The following is a 19,634-nucleotide window of genomic DNA, read 5'->3' on the forward strand; positions in this document are numbered from 1 at the left end:
CCAAATTTTAAAATCATTCAGTATAAGGGTCCCTTTCATATTAAGTGTTAGATAATAGAATAAATGAAGCCCACAGCATTCAAAATAAATTCTGCGTATGAGCTACAGGGGCTTACATGATATTTTACCAACATATTTTAAGTTTGATGAAAAGTGGTACGAGGACCACTTTTTGTCTTCAACACTAAACAACACAAGTTTTGTTTTAGGTGCTAAAAACTGGCATAATCATTCACTTATGTATGCTTGCAGCTGGAACCATGTCACTGGTGGGGCCTTGCATTCATTATCTTACATTCCCTAAGTGGGATCTTACTTGGAAATAATGCTAATGGACATTTTTCATTCCTGTATTTGCTATGCTCTAGTTCTGGAGCTGCATATTTCATGCTCAACACTCAAGATGTATGGTAAAATTTGTACACATCATTAGGAACGGCCATTTCAATTAAGACAAGGTTGATGTGCAGGAGGCCAGCACACAGGTTACAGAAACATGATAAAATGCTTAGTTAAAAAAAAAACAAAAAAACAATAAACTTCCCTCCTTGCATGAAATTAATCTATGCATCTTAAAAAATTTTCAAGTTCAGCATAATGAGAAACATGACTGTTACATTAAATCTTATGCTATACAAACTTCACATACACTGTCTCTTACCTAGGGTATGTTCAAAACTATAATTATGTGACATCAAACTTAAACATACCGAGGGATGTTACTAGATGCTTCCTGTTCCATGGGAGGGTGTTGGCGGCTGACATAGCTGTGGTCCATCATAAACATTTACACACCTACACCTGCAAGGAAAAAAAAAGTTATGTTTACTAGTTAAACCACTGCCAAAAATATCTACATAAAATAAAAGCTCTAACAGACTGGTAATACATGAAGGAAAATCTAATCACTTAGTCCTTTCTTGATAAATCTGTTAACTAAAACCAAAATCACAAGAATTGGGTAAATCTATTATCTGTATAATAAAAAATATGCAAGCTACAGCAACTAATAGCCTAAATCTGTCTAGGGGAAGTTCCATTACAAGACAAACATCAAAACACCTGGAATAATAAAGAATATTAAGTTCCTCAGGGATAACTAATCAGATGAAGCAATATGAAAAACATTTTAAACTTTCCACATAAAAAGTCATAAAGATACCACTGCAGCCTTCGATGACATTCACAATTCTTCTCTCCAAGGTTACAATGAAGAGGAGGCATAGCCCATTCACTCTTCATCAATTGCTTCACATTATAGGAGGTACTCATGAACACAATATGATGAAAAGATTAGTAGTTGTGTTCAAGCAACAGGAAATGGAAAACATATGTATAGTTTAGCAGGACAAGTGGAACAAAAAAGAAGGTTGGGATGGCAATTAAGCTACATTTGTGAGGTGCAAAAGGGAAAGAAAACTATTGAGTAAAAAAGGAAGGAAACTAAATATTGGGCAAAAAAATTTTCTTTTCTCCTAGGTAATGTCCCATGAGTGATGAAACATCTCAAATATTTTGGGGGTCAGAACTTCTAACACCCCATCCATCCAATGGAGTAGCACAAGTATTCCCTACCTGCTGCCAACCAGTATTGGCACCTCGCTCATTCCAGGCCTACTTTAACCATGAGAGTCTGAGTGGAGATGTTACAGATCCATATACTCCAAGGGACTTATCCACCTGGCAGCTCAGAATTCACCTAAAAGCAGACACCAATGGTGAATAGAAGGAGTTCTTAAACAGAAAGGTGGAAAGACAGTGAACATCAGGCAAACTAGGAAATTGCTAAAAGGACACTGCCTCAGAGATGAAAAGTTTTTCAAACTTCAAACCCTACATTTCCCTCTTATACCAGTTTTTTCTTGCAAGGAATAAGAGCTTTGAGAAAAAAAATCAAGTAAAAGGAAAACATCCAAAACAGGAAACATATACAATGTATCTTTTAGTCTAACAATTATCTAGAAATACATAGAAACCAGCACTCCAGAAGGTAGAATTCTGCATCACATGACAGATTTACCTTGTCTACACTAAGGAACAGTCAAACAAAGGATCTAGATGAATGCCAAAGACTTTGCCCACTGATTTTTAACATTAAGTAAGTATGAAAGGCTAAGGCAGAATCCACCCTCCTTACATCATGAGTTATAAAGACCAGACTTGACCAGTGCAATGAGTTTCTTAATACATGTAAAGATATTTCTTGATGAATGGGAATTTATGGTATCCTGCGCGTTAAAATAAATGTTCCATTTAAAACCTCTGATGCCAAGACTAATTGATTTTAGAAAGCAAAATAGGCTAAATTCTTGCAAAAGGCAACAGGGATATTCATAAATTTAATCCATGAATATCATAAAAAAAATATGACTTTTCTTGTGTAGACACTAAGTGCATAACAATACTACAGAGGTTATATTCCCCAAACAATGTCAATCTCTCTCTGAAGTCTTAAAAGAAATGCTGATACAAATTGTTTCATACTTAACCAAGACTAGTTTTTGGGATTTCATCTCAACCTAAAAGAAATAAAAAAGAAGACCGATCTTGTTTCATTACAAAATTCCTCTTCATGATTTGGCAATAACTGGGGGAGAAAAAAGCTCATACACTGGAAAATGTGAGGACATTTCAAAAGGTCCCACTTGAGCTGCAGCAATGATGTAACCAGCCTCCTTAAGGAAAAGCTGGTAGTAGATGGCAAGCAAGCACTGACCCAGGAGTGTTACAATGACAATTGCACAGGAGCCTGCACAGCAAAATCTGTCATATTTTCCTGCCCTGCCACAGGTTGTTTCTTTTCTCATCTGCTTCACATACACATGGGTTGCTGAACCTCAATCCACAAACACAAACTTTCTCTTCATCTTTCACGTAACTTTCAATAACTTGCACAAAATATTTTTACTCTACATCATAGGATTCTTTTACCACTACTGATAGGAGAGTAAGAATTACCTCCTGTGTCATTAAGAAGCATCTCACAGGGGTAAAGGTTGGGGAAGGAAAAACTCCCTTCCATGAACAGTGACTTTCCAAAAATGGAAACAGAGGATAGAATTAAGAAAGATGGTTCACAAAGGCTGAGGTTGACATGTCTAAAAGTGCATGAATGTAATAAAGATGAAAAGAAGAGATTAATGGCTGTTTATTTTGTATAAAGAAAGGAACCTGAAAGATTTGGCTCTGAGACAATCTATGCAAAAGGGGAAGAAAGAAGAATGGTTTAAAGATGCTCAAGTAAAGAGTGGAAATTAGGGAAAAGGAAGGACTGATACTTCTGATGGGGGAGCTGTGGCAATGTGTTAGAGAGTGTAAGAAAATGTGTTCATGACATGTAGGTTACAATGAAGTAGATTACAAAAGGTGGAACACAGACAAATGTGCTTTGGATTTCTTTATTGACAAAGAGTTCCAGTAGTTGGGTCCAAGGGCAGAGTGCATCAGCATGTTCTTGATGGTCCTCAAAATCCTGTGGTGAGGTGGTGATGTCTGCCACATGTAACCACTGGGGTAGAACAGTTTGAGGAAGTCATTTGGGGTGTTTAACTTGCCAGGTAACTTCTAATGCAGATGTGGGTACAGAAGGGGATACTGATGCTGACTCAAGCAAGGAAGGAGTGGTGGTGGTGGTGGTGGTGGTGGTGGTGGTGGTTGGGGGAATGGAAGCCAGGAAACTCTCTCAAGCTTAGAGACAGACAAAAAGAGTAAGATATGACAGTAAATGAACAACAAGTCCAAAGGATGGACAAGTCTGTTGATAATACATGAAGGGAAGTTCCATGTATGGCAAACTTAACTGGCATTCCACATAGGGGAAAATGTCTGAACTGGCTTAAAAAAGGTAAATGTTAGTATGAGGAACAATGCAGTTTCTGCCATTCAAAACTGTGCATTCACAAGAGTCTTAGTAATGCTGGAACAAGTACTGTGAGAAACACCACATATCAGGGACAATGATACATATCTCTCATGCCCATCAAAATACACATCCTTTTTAAGTCACTGACACACTTAATTCCCTCTACAGAATGGTGGGGGAGCTAAAAGCATTGTGCCAAGTTCAACAGTACAGAGCATACCAACCCCCCAAAACAAAACAGAGACAAGCCATGTAACATCCTTCTTATAAATCAACATAAAAGAACTTAAATCAAATAGAACAAATATAATCCCATTCATAAGTGGCTTGTACAACAAATCAAATGCAGTATTTGCAGCCTTCTCTGAAACACACACTGTAGACCATAAGAAGAGTGATGTGTGGATCCCAAACTACAACCTGTACAGATGGGACAGGAATTGAATATCATCTGTAGGAATTGGACTGTTACAGTAGATACCCTTACAACAACTGGACTCCTCAAATGATGTAGCAGAAGCACTCACTGTCAAAGTTGAACATCCAAATCTGGTCACTACTTTATATACCGTTAGACACAAAGCCTAAAGAATTTATGGAACAAGTAGAAAAACAGAATCATGTCTTGACCTTAGAAACCCAGCCCCAAACATACCTTAATTTAAAAACTATGACCTACCACACATCAAATGGAGACATGCAAGAAATAACATCACAGCTGAAAATGCTGTCTCTGGAAGCAGCTCAAACAGTTGCAAAAATGAGTTATTCAGACTATATGAAAATTTCTCTCTCAGCCAACAAATAACACAACCAACCAGAGGAAATAACACCCTGGACTTAATCCTTACAAATAATGTGAACCTAATATGTGACACTACTATCTCAAACACCCTATATTCTAATCAAAAGCTAATCAAAATAAAAACAAATTAGGATGCTAAACCACATGTAACAGTGGAGGTGTTTTCAATAATTTCAATCTCATTTGTAAACAGATGAACTGGGAAGTTGTGATCAACGAGATGTCAACACAATGGGAAACCCCTCTAAGTACCAAAACAGAGGAGGAACATGCAAATGACATAACCACTATGGTACTCCAAACATTTTCCAGCAAGGAGAAAGAACAAAAGGTCTAGGTTAGAATGAGAAACACAAGTACGCTAAAGGAGGTGAAAAAGAATTGCAAACCCACTAAATAAGTCACACTTTACCCTACAAAGGAAAGAAAACTTTTTTTTTTTTTTTTTTATACTTTGTCGCTGTCTCCCGCGTTTGCGAGGCAGCGCAAGGAAACAGACGAAAGAAATGGCCCAACCCCCCCCATACACATGTATATACATACGTCCACACACGCAAATATACATACCTACACAGCTTTCCATGGTTTACCCCAGACGCTTCACATGCCTTGATTCAATCCACTGACAGCACGTCAACCCCGGTATACCACATCGCTCCAATTCACTCTATTCCTTGCCCTCCTTTCACCCTCCTGCATGTTCAGGCCCCGATCACACAAAATCTTTTTCACTCCATCTTTCCACCTCCAATTTGGTCTCCCTCTTCTCCTCGTTCCCTCCACCTCCGACACATATATCCTCTTGGTCAATCTTTCCTCACTCATTCTCTCCATGTGCCCAAACCACTTCAAAACACCCTCTTCTGCTCTCTCAACCACGCTCTTTTTATTTCCACACATCTCTCTTACCCTTACGTTACTCACTCGATCAAACCACCTCACACCACACATTGTCCTCAAACATCTCATTTCCAGCACATCCATCCTCCTGCGCACAACTCTATCCATAGCCCACGCCTCGCAACCATACAACATTGTTGGAATCACTATTCCTTCAAACATACCCATTTTTGCTTTCCAAGATAATGTTCTCGACTTCCACACATTCTTCAAGGCCCCTAGAATTTTCGCCCCCTCCCCCACCCTATGATCCACTTCCGCTTCCATGGTTCCATCCGCTGCCAGATCCACTCCCAGATATCTAAAACACTTCACTTCCTCCAGTTTTTCTCCATTCAAACTCACCTCCCAATTGACTTGACCCTCAACCCTACTGTACCTAATAACCTTGCTCTTATTCACATTTACTCTTAACTTTCTTCTTCCACACACTTTACCAAACTCAGTCACCAGCTTCTGCAGTTTCTCACATGAATCAGCCACCAGCGCTGTATCATCAGCGAACAACAACTGACTCACTTCCCAAGCTCTCTCATCCCCAACAGACTTCATACTTGCCCCTCTTTCCAAAACTCTTGCATTTACCTCCCTAACAACCCCATCCATAAACAAATTAAACAACCATGGAGACATCACACACCCCTGCCGCAAACCTACATTCACTGAGAACCAATCACTTTCCTCTCTTCCTACACGTACACATGCCTTACATCCTCGATAAAAACTTTTCACTGCTTCTAACAACTTGACTCCCACACCATATATTCTTAATACCTTCCACAGAGCATCTCTATCAACTCTATCATATGCCTTCTCCAGATCCATAAATGCTACATACAAATCCATTTGCTTTTCTAAGTATTTCTCACATACATTCTTCAAAGCAAACACCTGATCCACACATCCTCTACCACTTCTGAAACCACACTGCTCTTCCCCAATCTGATGCTCTGTACATGCCTTCACCCTCTCAATCAATACCCTCCCATATAATTTACCAGGAATACTCAACAAACTTATACCTCTGTAATTTGAGCACTCACTCTTATCCCCTTTGCCTTTGTACAATGGCACTATGCACGCATTCCGCCAATCCTCAGGCACCTCACCATGAGTCATACATACATTAAATAACCTTACCAACCAGTCAACAATACAGTCACCCCCCTTTTTTAATAAATTCCACTGCAATACCATCCAAACCTGCTGCCTTGCCGGCTTTCATCTTCCGCAAAGCTTTCACTACCTCTTCTCTGTTTACCAAATCATTTTCCCTAACCCTCTCACTTTGCACACCACCTCGACCAAAACACCCTATATCTGCCACTCTATCATCAAACACATTCAACAAACCTTCAAAATACTCACTCCATCTCCTTCTCACATCACCACTACTTGTTATCACCTCCCCATTTGCGCCCTTCACTGAAGTTCCCATTTGCTCCCTTGTCTTACGCACTTTATTTACCTCCTTCCAGAACATCTTTTTATTCTCCCTAAAATTTAATGATACTCTCTCACCCCAACTCTCATTTGCCCTTTTTTTCACCTCTTGCACCTTTCTCTTGACCTCCTGTCTCTTTCTTTTATACATCTCCCACTCAATTGCATTTTTTCCCTGCAAAAATCGTCCAAATGCCTCTCTCTTCTCTTTCACTAATACTCTTACTTCTTCATCCCACCACTCACTACCCTTTCTAATCAACCCACCTCCCACTCTTCTCATGCCACAAGCATCTTTTGCGCAATCCATCACTGATTCCCTAAATACATCCCATTCCTCCCCCACTCCCCTTGCTTCCATTGTTCTCACCTTTTTCCATTCTGTACTCAGTCTCTCCTGGTACTTCCTCACACAGGTCTCCTTCTCAAGCTCACTTACTCTCACCACCCTCTTCACCCCAACATTCACTCTTCTTTTCTGAAAACCCATACAGATCTTCACCTTAGCCTCCACAAGATAATGATCAGACATCCCTCCAGTTGCACCTCTCAGCACATTAACATCCAAAAGTCTCTCTTTCGCACGCCTGTCAATTAACACGTAATCCAATAACGCTCTCTGGCCATCTCTCCTACTTACATAAGTATACTTATGTATATCTCGCTTTTTAAACCAGGTATTCCCAATCATCAGTCCTTTTTCAGCACATAAATCTACAAGCTCTTCACCATTTCCATTTACAACACTGAACACCCCATGTATACCAATTATTCCCTCAACTGCCACATTACTCACCTTTGCATTCAAATCACCCATCACTATAACCCGGTCTCGTGCATCAAAACCACTAACACACTCATTCAGCTGCTCCCAAAACACTTGCCTCTCTTGATCTTTCTTCTCATGCCCAGGTGCATATGCACCAATAATCACCCACCTCTCTCCATCAACTTTCAGTTTTACCCATATTAATCAAGAATTTACTTTCTTACACTCTATCACATACTCCCACAACTCCTGTTTCAGGAGTATTGCTACTCCTTCCCTTGCTCTTGTCCTCTCACTAACCCCTGACTTTACTCCCCAGACATTCCCAAACCACTCTTCCCCTTTACCCTTAAGCTTCGTTTCACTCAGAGCCAAAACATCCAGGTTCCTTTCCTCAAACATACTACCTATCTCTCCTTTTTTCACATCTTGGTTACATCCACACACATTTAGGCACCCCACTCTGAGCCTTCGAGGAGGATGAGCACTCCCCGCGTGACTCCTTCTTCTGTTTCCCATTTTAGAAAGTTAATACAAGGAGGGGAGGATTTCTGGCCCCCCGCTCCCGTCCCCTCTAGTCGCTTTCTACGACACACGAGGAATACGTGGGAAGTATTCTTTCACCCCTATCCCCAGGGATAATATACATATATATATACATATACACATACACACACATACACATACATACGCACATATACACACACACACACATATATATACATATGAAAAATGTAAGAAACAATTTAGAAAACTGAAACTTCTAGCTTGAAATGAATGGAAAAAAAACTTATCAAGTGAATTATCAACATATACCATATACAAAAAAAATGTCAACTGTAACATAGGAAAAAGAAGTAAAAACCATTAATGAAATAAGAAATATCCCAAAACACTTTTTCTCATAAGCAAAATGCAAAACTTGTACAAACAACCCAAAATGCATTTTCTCATAAGCAAATTGGAAAACTAGGAACACAAACTCCATTGGCTCACTTAAACAGAAGGTATTTTCACAAACAACTGCCATGAGATGAGTGAGATCCTAACAAGGCAGCATGTATGAATTGGTATTCAGTTAACCAAAAACCACATAAAAATAAATGAGTAAGACTTCTTCCTAAACAGTAATCTCATAAGTGTACATATAAATATCACCACCCCAATGCAAGATTTCAAGACGGCTATTGAGAGTATTCCTATGCAATCAGTCCAGGGCCCAGTCTCTTAAAACTCAGTCTTCATAGAGAAATGCAAGATAACTTCAGTACATGCTATAAATATTGTCTGGAAAGGTAGTCTTGATTCATGCATCATTTCTTTAGAGTCAGAAACTGACTCGCATCATCCCACTCTTCAAAGGTGGAGACAGAGCATTCCCGAAAAACTGTTGACTGATAGTAACATCACACCATTAAAATCTTTCAAAAGAGCCCTAAGAGACAAGTTGATAGAATCTATGAGAGTGAACAATCTACATAACCCAGGACAACAAGGTTTCAAGGCAGGAAGACCTTGCCTCTCTCAGTTGCTTGACCATTATGATAAGATTGTTGAGTCTCTGGAAAACAAAGAAAATGCTGACAAGACTTACACAGACTTTGCAAAAGCATTTGACAAAAGTGACCTTGGTGTCATTGCACACAAAATGCAAAGGATGGGAAAAAACAGGAAAATTTGGAGATGGATATACAACTTTTCAACTCAACATCACATTTCCAATGCCTCCATGGAAAAAAATAAAAAGCTCATTCCCCCAAGGAATTGTGTTTGCACCCCTCCTGATCCTCATTCTTAAAACTGACACTGATGCAAACATAAGCCACAGTTTCATATCATCCTTTGCGATGATACTAGAATAAGTAAGAAAAATTACAACAATAGAAGATGCAGAAAGGCTACAGAGAGATATAAACTGTCTTTAACTGGGCAACTGAGATCAACTTGCTTTTCAATGGAGATAAGTTTCAACTCCTCCAGTATGGGAAGAAAGAGGTCATAAAATACTAAATATATATCGGACAGACACAAGCACTATCATGAACCAGTTGAATAATGTGAGAGACCTTGGAATAATAATGTCTTAAAACCTAACCTTCAGGAAACAACAAAATAACAGTTGCTTCGTGCAGTGGAATGGGAGGCTGGATCCTATAGACCTTAAAGACAAGAAAAGACACACCAGCGATGACATTATTCAAAAGACTAATTCTTTCATGAAACAAATACTGTTGCATTCTAATATCACCCTACAAAATGGGCGAAATTGCAGAATTAGACAATGTTCAGAGATCATTCACAATCTTAATTAATGTGGTAAGGGAACTTAATTACCTGGAAAGGCTGAAATCTCTAAGACTATACTCCCTGGAGTGCATGAGATGTTTATCATCATCTATACCTTGAAAATCCTATAAGGTACAACTCCCAATTTGTTTGGATATAGCATCCTACTGGCACAGCAAGCATGGAAAGCTTTGTAAAACACTATATCTCTGATGCCCATTCCCTCCAGGAACTCCTGTCAAGGAGTGGCCACAGCAATTGTCTCCACTTATCCCTGTCCTTACATGCCTCTCTCGCATACATCATTCCACTCATTCTTCCACTATTCCTCTCCCTCCAGTATTCTTCCAACGTATTTGTGCATGTCACACGTGGCCTTCCACTCACACCAACTCCTTTAACTGTACTGTCATACACTCTCCTTGCAAACTCTGTCTTGCATTCTTTCGACATGCCCAAAACACCTCAAAGTATTATGTTTCGCCCATTCTACCACTCCACAATTCACTCCCTTTGCATTCCCTGCCATACCACTTCTCTCATACACCCTTTCATTTTTCTTTCTTCATTCCATTTAGTCACACCATATGCCCTTCTAAAATAGGTCATTTCCACAGCCCGGATTCTTGACCTCTGTGACTCATTCCATGTCCGTGTTTCAGTTCCATAGGTCAGGGTTAAGAGGACTACGCTGTCACTTAATCCTCTCTTCACTTCCATACTTACACATCTACCATTCATTATCATAAGGGACCCAATGACTCTTCTACCCTGTACTGCTCTCTCCCTTATCTCTCCTTCCATATCACCATACTTACCCAAGACAGCAGCTAAATACTTAAATTCTCCCACTTCTTTCTGTCTTTTTCCCCCCTATGAAATCCACAGGTGCAACTAATGCACAAAAAGATAAAACACCTTAAACACCCAAGGCCTAAGACTCTTCTAACATGCACAACAGAGAGGTCTTAGTGCACTGGACAAATACCTGCAAAGTGTACCCAACCAGCCAGGCTGTAAGGGCTATGTAGGCCTGAGGGCTGCAGCAACCAACACCTTAGTTGACCAGTGACCAAATACAAAAACTTTGGCCCAGCCCTGGCCTGTGGGATGAAGATCTCAGAAGACTGCACTAGACATAAACCACATATGTCTGCACTCCAAGGAGTGTAGCCTTATGTTTTTGGATAGGGAAACATTCCACAAGCTGTTCATCACACATAAGGCCAAAACAAGAATATTTTTCTTGAGTTTGGTAACCTCACCCAAAGAAGCAAATGTAGCTAATACAGAAAGTCTAGAAGACAGCAACAAAGAGAGCTGATTTACAGGGAAAGGCTAGAGGCCTCTAATCTCCCCACCTTGAAGAGGAAAGGATGAGAGGTAACCTTTAATAACAATAGCATTAAATACTTTATCATTCATATAAAATGAAATGATCACAAACTTTGACTTTTTAAATAAGACTGAAGATGTTAAGTAGTGAATATTTCTTTAGGTATAGGAATAAAACAATCAGAGCGTATAATATGAAACTACACAAAAAAAATTTCAAGAAAGATGTGAAGAAATTCCTTTAAGGCAGAAGGCTGGTGGATGAATAGAACAAAATGAGTGAAGACATGGTTCATGCAAACAGCATACAGAAAGCTAAGAAGTTGTTTGATAGCAAGGAATGTTGAAGAGATGGGGACCCATGAGTGTAAAACTCCCTCCCTACACAGTATTGATAAGTAATTACAAGTAAATAATCATACACACACACACACACACACACACACACACACACATACAAACATGCTGAAGATGAGTGCAGGTAAACAATATAAACCTCTTGAAATACTACTCAAAATGTCACAGGAGAGAGGTAGAGTGCAAAGGGTTTGGAAAGGGGCAAATGTCATGCCTATCTACATGAAAGGAGAAAAATGAACAATATGAATAACAGACAAGTGTGATATGTATGATTCTGGGAAAGATAGTTTAAATGCCAATATATGACTCTCTAACGAGGAGAAATTATCTAAGTGAGAAGGCATGGTTTTAGGGACTGCCATAAAGCATTTGACATTGCACTGCACAGGAGGGTGATCAAAAAGATTGACAACCAGGCAGGAACATGGGCAAAACATCTTCAATAGATAGATAATCTCAGATAAAGAGAATAAATGGATGCATGTCAGAGGAACCTTCTCCATATGGGGTGAGGTGACCAGAAGAGTGCCACAAGGTTTCGTTCAGGGACCATTAATATTACTGATCCATGTAAATAAATTATATGTACATTTAGTCACCCATCTGAATATGTATACAGATCATGCATAGGTCATGAGGGTAGTGAAAGGCTAAGAGGACTGCATCATCTGACAAGGGGACCAGATCATAATACAATTAGTCTGATAAATGGTTGTTGAAATTCAAAACAAGCAAATGTAAAGGGATTAGAATGTGACACAAGGCCTCAAAATGATTACCATCCAGCTGGAAGTAAGCTCAAGGATTCTGTGAGTGAGGACTTGGGGGTCAATATCATCTCTAACCTTTTGCCACAGTTCCACATTAATGGAATAGCTAAGGAAGTAAACTGTCAGCTGGCAAATATAAGAACAGCTTTCAAATATATGGATAAGGAATGACTTAAGTTGTTCATATCTTACTTGAGGCAAAACTAGAATATGCTTCTTAAGGTTGGTCAACACAATGTTAGAGGCACAATAAGCTGACAGAGAAAGTCCAGGGGAGAGCAGTGAAGATGGTGCTAGAGTTTAAGAGAGCTGAGTCACAAGAAAAGACTAGGCATCAAATCTGCCCACCTTCAAAGAAGAGTGAGGGATGACCTGAGCACAACCTCTTAGTTTTTAAAACAGAACGATGATAGAGACATTGAACAGCTCTTTGACAGATGTTGGGACTGAACAAACAGAGGACATCAGATGAAATTAAGCATGAAACCTGTTAAAGAAGACATAAAAAAGTACTTTTATAGTATATGAATGGTGGATGAATGGAATAAGATGAAAGAGGACATGGATAATACAGAGAGCATACATAAATTTAAGAGGTATGATTGTTGAGAATGTACATATAGGTAATTACACACACACATACACACATCAAATAACAAAAAAAAAAACATACCCAGGGCACCATAATCATTCTAGTCACTGCATTTCCATGCCCATCCTACTCATCCCATGGGTTGCCTCTCCAGGCCAACTCTGCTTATCCCAGGGACTACCTCTCCAGGCCTACCCTGCTCATTCCAAAGGCTCAAGGATTGCCCCTCCATGCCCAGTCCATTAACCTACCCAACAAAATCCTACAACTGCCACTCCAGGCTCAATCAGGCTTAATCAGCTGTCACTCTCTGTCATGGAGCTATGGTATAGATAAATAAATACATCCCCAAAAATACACTGATGTGAGAGAGATTTTGGAGTACATATTGTCCCCAAACTGTCACCAGAGCCCCATCTTAGGAGAACAGATAAAGAAAAAACTATCTGCAGGAAATTTTATGAAAGGTGTTCAAGTTCATGGTTAAGGAAATATTCAGCAAACTGTTAACATCACTCTGAGGGTCAAAAGTTGAATATGCTTCTCATGTTTCATCACTGCACCCAAAGAAGCAAATAGAGATAACAGAAAGTCCAGAGAACAGCAATGATTGAGTCACCAGAATTCAGACAACTGAGTTATGGGTGAAGGCTTAGAAACTTTGTATCTGTCCAACTTGGATGAGAGTCTTTAAAACATATCAGTGACATACGACAGTAAACAGTTCTTTGAGACATGTAGGGAGAAAATATCCAGAGGACATGACATGAAGCAAGATATTTTTAAAAAAGATGTGAGGAGGTACTTTCATAGCATAATAGTGGTGCTAGAACGGAATAAAAGACTGAAGACATGGATAATGTAAGCAGCATACAGAATTCTTGAGAGCTGTACAATGAGAGAATGTTCAAGAGATGGAGCCCAGTGTGTAAAACCATACCATTGTACGTGCATTTCCCAAATCCTGCACTCTGCTTGTATTTCTATGTACTCATGTGGACAAGCAGTATTTTTGTGTTTCAGGAAACCTAAATGATATGAATAAGAAACTGTAGTGTAGCGTGTAAGGATAAAACTGGAATGGTCCAGGAAAATTTTCCTCACAATGATGAACTTGATAGTGGTGAGGGTTAAGAAAATCTGAAGTTGAAAAGCATGCAAATAAATGAACCTATGAAAATCTTACTTAACTCTCTCTCACTACTAAAATTTAGCTTACTTCTAAATTTTATTAAAAAAAAGGGGGTTCTTGTCATGATTACTGTTCATGTCCAGCTGCAAGCCATTTATGCATCCATGTGCAGTAAACAAACAAAACAAACAGTGGTTAGACATAAACACAATGAGTTAATGGTATTGACCATGTTTTGAAAAGATTCAGTTAACACCTGTTTTTATATAGCGACTTGACATTTCAAATTAAGATAAATAGTTGCTGTTAGAGAAAGTTAGGAGAGGTTCTCATATGTTCTGTTGCGTGGTTTCCCTAAGCAATGAATACCACCAAATGCTACTGAATATCACCAAATACTACACAATATATAGATATAAAGAAATTATAGACACATTCAAAAGCAACCCAGACATGTGGAAAATGGGTATTCATATATGAAGTATCAGTAACGGGTAAGGTATCACAAAAAAACTGAGTGCCGCCAAGTGAGCCCTGTCAACACGAGGGAATATGGCATTCATTGCAATATTAGTAATATGCTCCCACTATAAGTTTGTTATTTCTCCTTGGTTAAGATGAGGCCTAAATCTTTTTTTCTTGGTTACTCTATCTTTCCTATAGGATGTTCTTTTAATTCATGAGAAAATATTTTACAAATCTACCTGAAATTACCAGTTTTCAGCATCCAGGAAGAAAGGCATCGCATCATCGGGGAAAGATTGAGAACAAAATTCAGAGAGGCACATACAGAAAAGCAATAGACTATTGATAAATAGACATAAATTTCATCATTCCATCAGGTTTCTAAAGTATTCTGGGTCTATTTGAATTTACTACAATTCTTTTGAATTTTGGTGGTATTCATAAATATTGTGCAGAACTTTGTGGTATTCAAAGTTTAGGGATACTATGTTGACTCCTACATATGTTCAACACACTTTTACATTAATGAACCCACAAGTCTACTGAACTTCTTAGCCCTCCCAGCAAAAACTTTTCAACCACAATAAAAAATATCCTAATCATGCTGCACCATGTTTGCTCTCTTCTGGAAACACTCAACTACTAATATAACATATTACTCATATTCCCATAGTAAGAAAACAGCAGTGAGCAGTCTGCTAAACTAGTAAAGCTACTGACATGTTCAATAAAATGTTACTAGTAATATTATAGATGTAATGTTGACATTATTTCTTTCAGTCAAATCAATATGATGAAAAACAAGGAAATTTTTGCATAAAATGGCATTCTTACATACAACAGCAGCCATAACATTTATCATCCATCACATGAACACCATGGTGTTGTAAATGAGTTATGTACAACAACTGTGGTGGCATATAATAACACAAACAATAAGGTGCCTAAACAATAGTACTGTAAATATATTTGATATAAGATTTTTCTGTGAAGAACCATAAATCACAAATATAAAACTAAGGTGTTTACATGGTGACAGGCATAAGCAAAAATATACTAAGGGTCAACATATACAAACAACAGGTGAGAATCATGCATGCATCAGTTGTGGTTGTGTCTGTGCTACAGAGAGGAACTCAAGCCACCATGCTGGAGTGAGGTTGTCTCTTCCAACCTAGGCAAGAGGCAGATACTCAACATTTACCACTACCTTCTAAAGACTTGAAAAGTTTCACTAAAAAAAATCTACCTTTTGATGTGAGTGCTACAAAAGCGTCATATAAGAGCCCGTGAAGGATACTATGCTAAGAATAACAAGTGGTCGGACCCCCTCACCGAGCACGTCACAGGGCCTAGGATCGCCATCTTGCTTAGCCCCCAGTCTTGGTGACGCGTCGCCGCCGGTCGTAAACACTTCAACAGTCGTGCACTTCACCACTATCTTGTCACGACCACTGCCACCACTACCACCGGACATTCACACAGCCACTGTCAGTTCTGTGACCCCATACATCAAGGTACACACAGGTATATGGCATAAGAATTAGCATGTGTACACCGACTCTATAAACACGCGCGCGACCACGTGAGCTCTACCAGACGTACGAAAATTGTTAATACTCTGCCTATGTCCATTGCTGTGGCCTGTTGGGGACAGAAATGCCATGATCAGTGTATCAAGAAATTATCTACATCTCATCTTCGGTGGTCTCCCTTTGTTTTCTCGAGCATCCAGCGTCTACATTGACAATCTCTCTGTAAAGCATCTCGTACTCAGTGAAACTACATTTAACTAAGACTCACACACACTTTATATATCTATATATATGAAGACGTCAGAAACATAAATATCAGAGACCATTCCTCATGTAAAGAGTCAAAACCATCTCTGCTGAGAAATCTAGCTTAGGTATAATTGCTGCAACATGTGTCACTAGTGCTGATTAATAGGAGGGATTTTCCTTTAGTTATGGGAGTGGGTGTTTACCGTTCTCCCCCAGTTCTCGCTACCATCTTAGTTTCCTAGCAACAATAGCCACAGGGACACTTGTGTATGATTCTGATACATTCTAGTTGGCTCCATTCATACTCATTCATCATTTCAATCGTCCGTTTTCCGTCAGTTTATCAGCATGTGAGAAAAACGCTGTTTGGTTAGATGCGTTTATATATTAGACGGGATTATCATTCGCTGTGTGGATGGGATTGTTTCATGTAATATTTCCACGCTTGGCAAAACTTGACAACGGAGGGTTAACTCAAGCAAAGTACCTTCGCTTTTTCTTTATTAGTGTTTTCCGAATTATATATATATATATATATATATATATATATATATATATATATATATATATATATATATATATATATATATATATATGTGTGTGTGTGTGTGTGTGTGTGTGTGTGTGTGTATAATGTGTGTTGTGTTATCAGACTCCACCCACATGAGATATGAGATAGAACCTCGAGTGAAAATTCACTATTTTTCGTCAGTCGATAAAACGGGTTACAGATTTCTTGAAGAATTTCTTGCTTCAGAGGAGTCGATCCGTACCTGCTACTGAGTGTAGCGTAGTTCAGGAGCCCCTGAAAGAGTAGTCCTCGGGTAGTTATAGATGAAAGTAATGAAAGTGTGTATGACACTATTGCTGACTCGATGGAGTTTAACTAAATTCTGTAATGCATGCAAATCACGTGGCATTAGACATTTAATCTTTTTTGACAATGAAGGTCATATCTCTGAATGTCATCATTGGTGGCAAAATAAATAACATAAAATACAGTACACTGAACTGCTGGACAGGCGTATCGAACGACCTATTAGATGTTACTGATATCAGGAGATAGCGTAGAGAACACCATGTATAGTATGTGATAACACTAATGAAAATTTTATTAAGTGTACATGGGAAATGAGACTGACGCTTCTAACCGTTTGTTTCCTCAGTAAAGAGCTTAATGAAAGTAATATAGATAAAGGCAATATTATGATTATTCTGCATATTGTCACTTTTATTTATTCATTTTGGATAGATGAAATGTGGAAGTATGAGTTTATGAAGTTCGATGATGTCTTTCTACAATAAGTATGTTTTAAACATCAACACCGTTGAAAATAAGGTAATCAAACTCGACACTGGACTTGCATTAAAAATTAAGAGCTGAAAATAAGTACTGATGAATGGTACTATTAGCCTAATTACCACTTCTTACGGTATCTCATCTTTACAATAGTTCAAATAAATCAATATATATATATATATATATATATATATATATATATATATATATATATATATATATATATAGAGAGAGAGAGAGAGAGAGAGAGAGAGAGAGAGAGAGAGAGAGAGAGAGAGAGAGAGAGAGAGAGAATCATATGCAACCAGACTCCCAACCCACCATCTGCAGCAGTCAACTTTCCCAGACATTAAATTTTTATATTTTTGCACTGCAGCACTACTCTCAAGGACAAGCTGGAGCACGATACCTGAACCTTCCTCTGACCACCTGCCCATCCTGATGGACCCAACCAACCCAAAGAGACACCAAAAAGAATTCATTATACATATACAGGAAAGCAGATTGGCCAGCCTTCATACAGTACATGGATTTAAAAATCCAAACTTCACAACAGGATAATTCCCATCTCTAAATCATGCGATCCTACACAACACTAGGCATCGCCAGCCAAGCCAGCAAAAAGTACTTGCTGCAGGGACACAGAAAGAAATATAACCTAAACTCACAAATTACTGACTTTATAAAACAAACCAGCTCAAACAAAACCACGTGCCTTCAGCGAAAATTGCAGAATAAATCCAAACTAAACTACACCATCATCTACTTAAACACTGAAAGGCAAACTGCAATCTGGTACGTCATCCTTAACTTGAATGAACCACAAGACCCACAACAACCAGCTCTGGCACACATTAAAGATCAACACCTACCGCATCAATCTAGTCCCCGTTCATGAAGTAATTCTAACCCAATCCATAACATTCCTTCTAAAGAAAACCCAGACATATCAATAAGGCATTACTCAAAAATCAGCCAGCAACCAACTACATCCCTGAACATTTGAGTCATGATAAAAACCTAAACAAATTTAATTCACAAGCAGCTGCTCAACCAACCTTCCCTCCAGCTCATACAAGCAACGCAATTAAAACAAACCTGTAACAGGCCTTAACTACATATCAAACTCTTACAGAAACTTTTTAGCTCACTTCCAACCAAGCACTTAAGGATGTTTTCAACTATTAGTGTTTGCACAAAAAAAAACTTCCCCCTGCCGCCCAATCTCACTTCTGTCTCTTATAACCAAACTGTAAAACTGGCCGACAACAAAATCATGCAGAATATCACATCCACGCTTCCTCACTAGGCTTTAGACGCCCCCCCCCCCTAACCACCACACCTACACACACCTACCCCGCAAAACGTATCCCCGATGACTTTAACTAACCATAACTTCCCTACCACACAGCGAAAGTGGAAATAGACATCAATAAAGCATTTGAAACTCTACTCCGACACATTCTCACACCGCCTGCAGACTGGTTGGAGAGTTTCATATCTGGCTCCCCGTGCAGGAGTCACTCAAAAGGCTTCACATCTAAAAACCTTTAAGCTCTACAATGGGATCTCCCAAGAGACATTTTGAATTGCTTTCTACATGATCTTGTATTACCCCCAGCAAACCAAAGTATGAAGGTCCTTTCACAAGCAGACGACTTTTCACCAATAACAACAAACATAAGGCACTAGATTACACTGGTGGAACAATGGCTCACCCAGAGCAGGATGTCTGCATTTCCCTCCCACCCCCCTTTCCCCTGAGAAAGTTCAGTTACCCTGTTAATCTTAGACAGACACAGATCCAACCAGAACCTTCCAGCCACCTAGA

General features: G+C 39.0%; 1 protein-coding gene across 5 annotated transcripts in view; it reads right to left on the reverse strand.

Moving 5' to 3' along the window:
• The window catches only part of LOC139745792 (uncharacterized), a 74,315-nt gene extending 57,680 nt beyond the window's left edge, over window positions 1-16,635 (reverse strand). For 2 of the 5 annotated variants that reach the window (XM_071656341.1, XM_071656357.1), the window contains exons 1-2: window positions 16,055-16,635; window positions 711-801 (exon numbers count right to left, since the gene is read on the reverse strand). In XM_071656341.1, the coding sequence (XP_071512442.1) occupies window positions 711-787 (77 nt within the window). In that variant the 5' untranslated portion in view covers window positions 788-801; window positions 16,055-16,635. Of the gene's footprint in view, window positions 1-710; window positions 802-15,968 lie in introns of all 5 variants that reach the window. The other 3 variants (XM_071656346.1, XM_071656367.1, XM_071656376.1) reach the window with 3 other exon arrangements.
• Window positions 16,636-19,634: the final 2,999 nt, after the last annotated feature.

Source organism: Panulirus ornatus, chromosome 4 (genome assembly GCF_036320965.1).
Source record: "Panulirus ornatus isolate Po-2019 chromosome 4, ASM3632096v1, whole genome shotgun sequence".
Classification (NCBI taxonomy): Eukaryota; Metazoa; Arthropoda; class Malacostraca; order Decapoda; family Palinuridae; genus Panulirus; species Panulirus ornatus.